Source organism: Eimeria tenella, genomic scaffold (assembly GCF_000499545.2).
Source record: "Eimeria tenella Houghton genomic scaffold, Eth_scaff2560, whole genome shotgun sequence".
NCBI classification, from domain to species: domain Eukaryota; phylum Apicomplexa; class Conoidasida; order Eucoccidiorida; family Eimeriidae; genus Eimeria; species Eimeria tenella.
This window is the reverse complement of record NW_013542428.1, coordinates 7,051-8,348: the sequence shown is the minus strand read 5'-3', so window position 1 is coordinate 8,348 and position 1,298 is coordinate 7,051. Positions and strand designations below refer to the sequence as shown.

At 55.1% G+C, this 1,298-nt stretch overlaps 1 protein-coding gene across 1 annotated transcript in view; it reads right to left on the bottom strand.

Annotated features, from left to right (window-relative positions):
* Positions 1-464: 464 nt before the first annotated feature.
* ETH_00039535 (PheS phenylalanine-tRNA synthetase, probable (IC), related) overlaps positions 465-1,298 on the bottom strand; it is a gene marked incomplete at both ends in the record, with an annotated part of 5,187 nt that continues 4,353 nt past the window's right edge. Inside the window, 2 exons of the mRNA XM_013375146.1 lie at positions 465-560; positions 795-1,251. Coding sequence (XP_013230600.1) covers positions 465-560; positions 795-1,251 — 553 coding nt within the window. The remainder of the gene's footprint in view (positions 561-794; positions 1,252-1,298) is intronic.

Below are 1,298 nucleotides of genomic sequence, written 5' to 3'. Positions count from 1 at the left end.
CCGGGGATACATGGTGCTGCTCCTTCGGGGTGTTTCCTGTGGCTTCTTTGGCGCTGCTTTTGCTGCTGCTGCTGCTGCTATTCCAGCTGCGCCCTTTGGCTGCGCTGCGCCCGCCCTAGCTGACTTTGCTGCTGCTGCTGCTGGCGCTGCTGCTGCTGCTGGTGCTGCTGCTGCTGCTGGCGCTGCTGCTGCTTTCATTGCTGCAGCAACGATAGAAGGCAGCAAGACGCCTCCCCCAAGTACCTCCACATATCGGCCGTCGTCACCCAGCACCTGTCCACAAACCCTAAACCCTAAACCCTAAACCCTAAACCCTAAACCCTAAACCCTAACCCCTCAGCTCAGCGTGAAACAGACCAGCGACAGCCACAGCAACATCCTCAGCAGCAGCAGCAGAGTAGCAGCAGCAGCAACAGCAGCAACAGCAGTAGCAGCAGCAGCAACAGCAGCAGCAGCAGCAGGACCTCGGCTTGTATGGAAGGGTTTGTAAATGGAAAAGTGTCTTTTGACAAAACAAACTTCCGACCAGGAAAAAGAAAACGCAGCAGACCTCGAACGGTCTAAACGCACAAACCCTAAACCCTAAACCCTAAACCCTAGACCTCAAGGCTGTGTGTCTACCCCCTCATCTCCCCACTTAAAAGCCTTCTAAACCCTAAACCCTAAACCCTAAACCCTAAACCCTCTCAAGCTCCAAGTCCCTCTCCACCCAGTGCCAGCAAACGACCCGCTCCACGCCCCCAACCCCAAGCCCCAAACCCCAAACCCTAAACCCTAAACCCTAAACCCTAAACCCTTTTGACCCTTTTGAGATCTTCTTCAGGCTCCACTCCTTCTTGCAAAACTTTCATAATTTCCATTTGGTGAAAAACTGGAAAATGAAAATTATCCACCGAGTCCTTTCTGTACACTTCTCCGCTAACCACTAAAAAGACGTTTCCCCCAAAGGGGGGCCCCCCGGGGGCCCCTTGCTGCTGCTGCTGCTGCTGCTGCTGCTGCTGCTGCTGCTGCTGTGGGGAGAAGTTGAAATGCCTGAAGGCCCACGTGAGGCAGTGGGGTATGTGGGCGGAGGTGTGGGTGCGGAGGCAAAAGGCCCCCGCGCTGCTGCTGCTGCTGCTGCTGCTGCTGGGTGCTGCTGCTGCTGCTGCTGCTGCTTTCAAATAAAAAGTTTCCTTAGGAGAAGCTGCGGGGTGGGCCCTGGAGATCTGCAGCAGCTCGAAGTTGGCAGCAGCAGACACAACGGGAGAAAGTCTTTCAAACACAAACACACAACTCCCCAAACCCCCAACAAAGTGCAA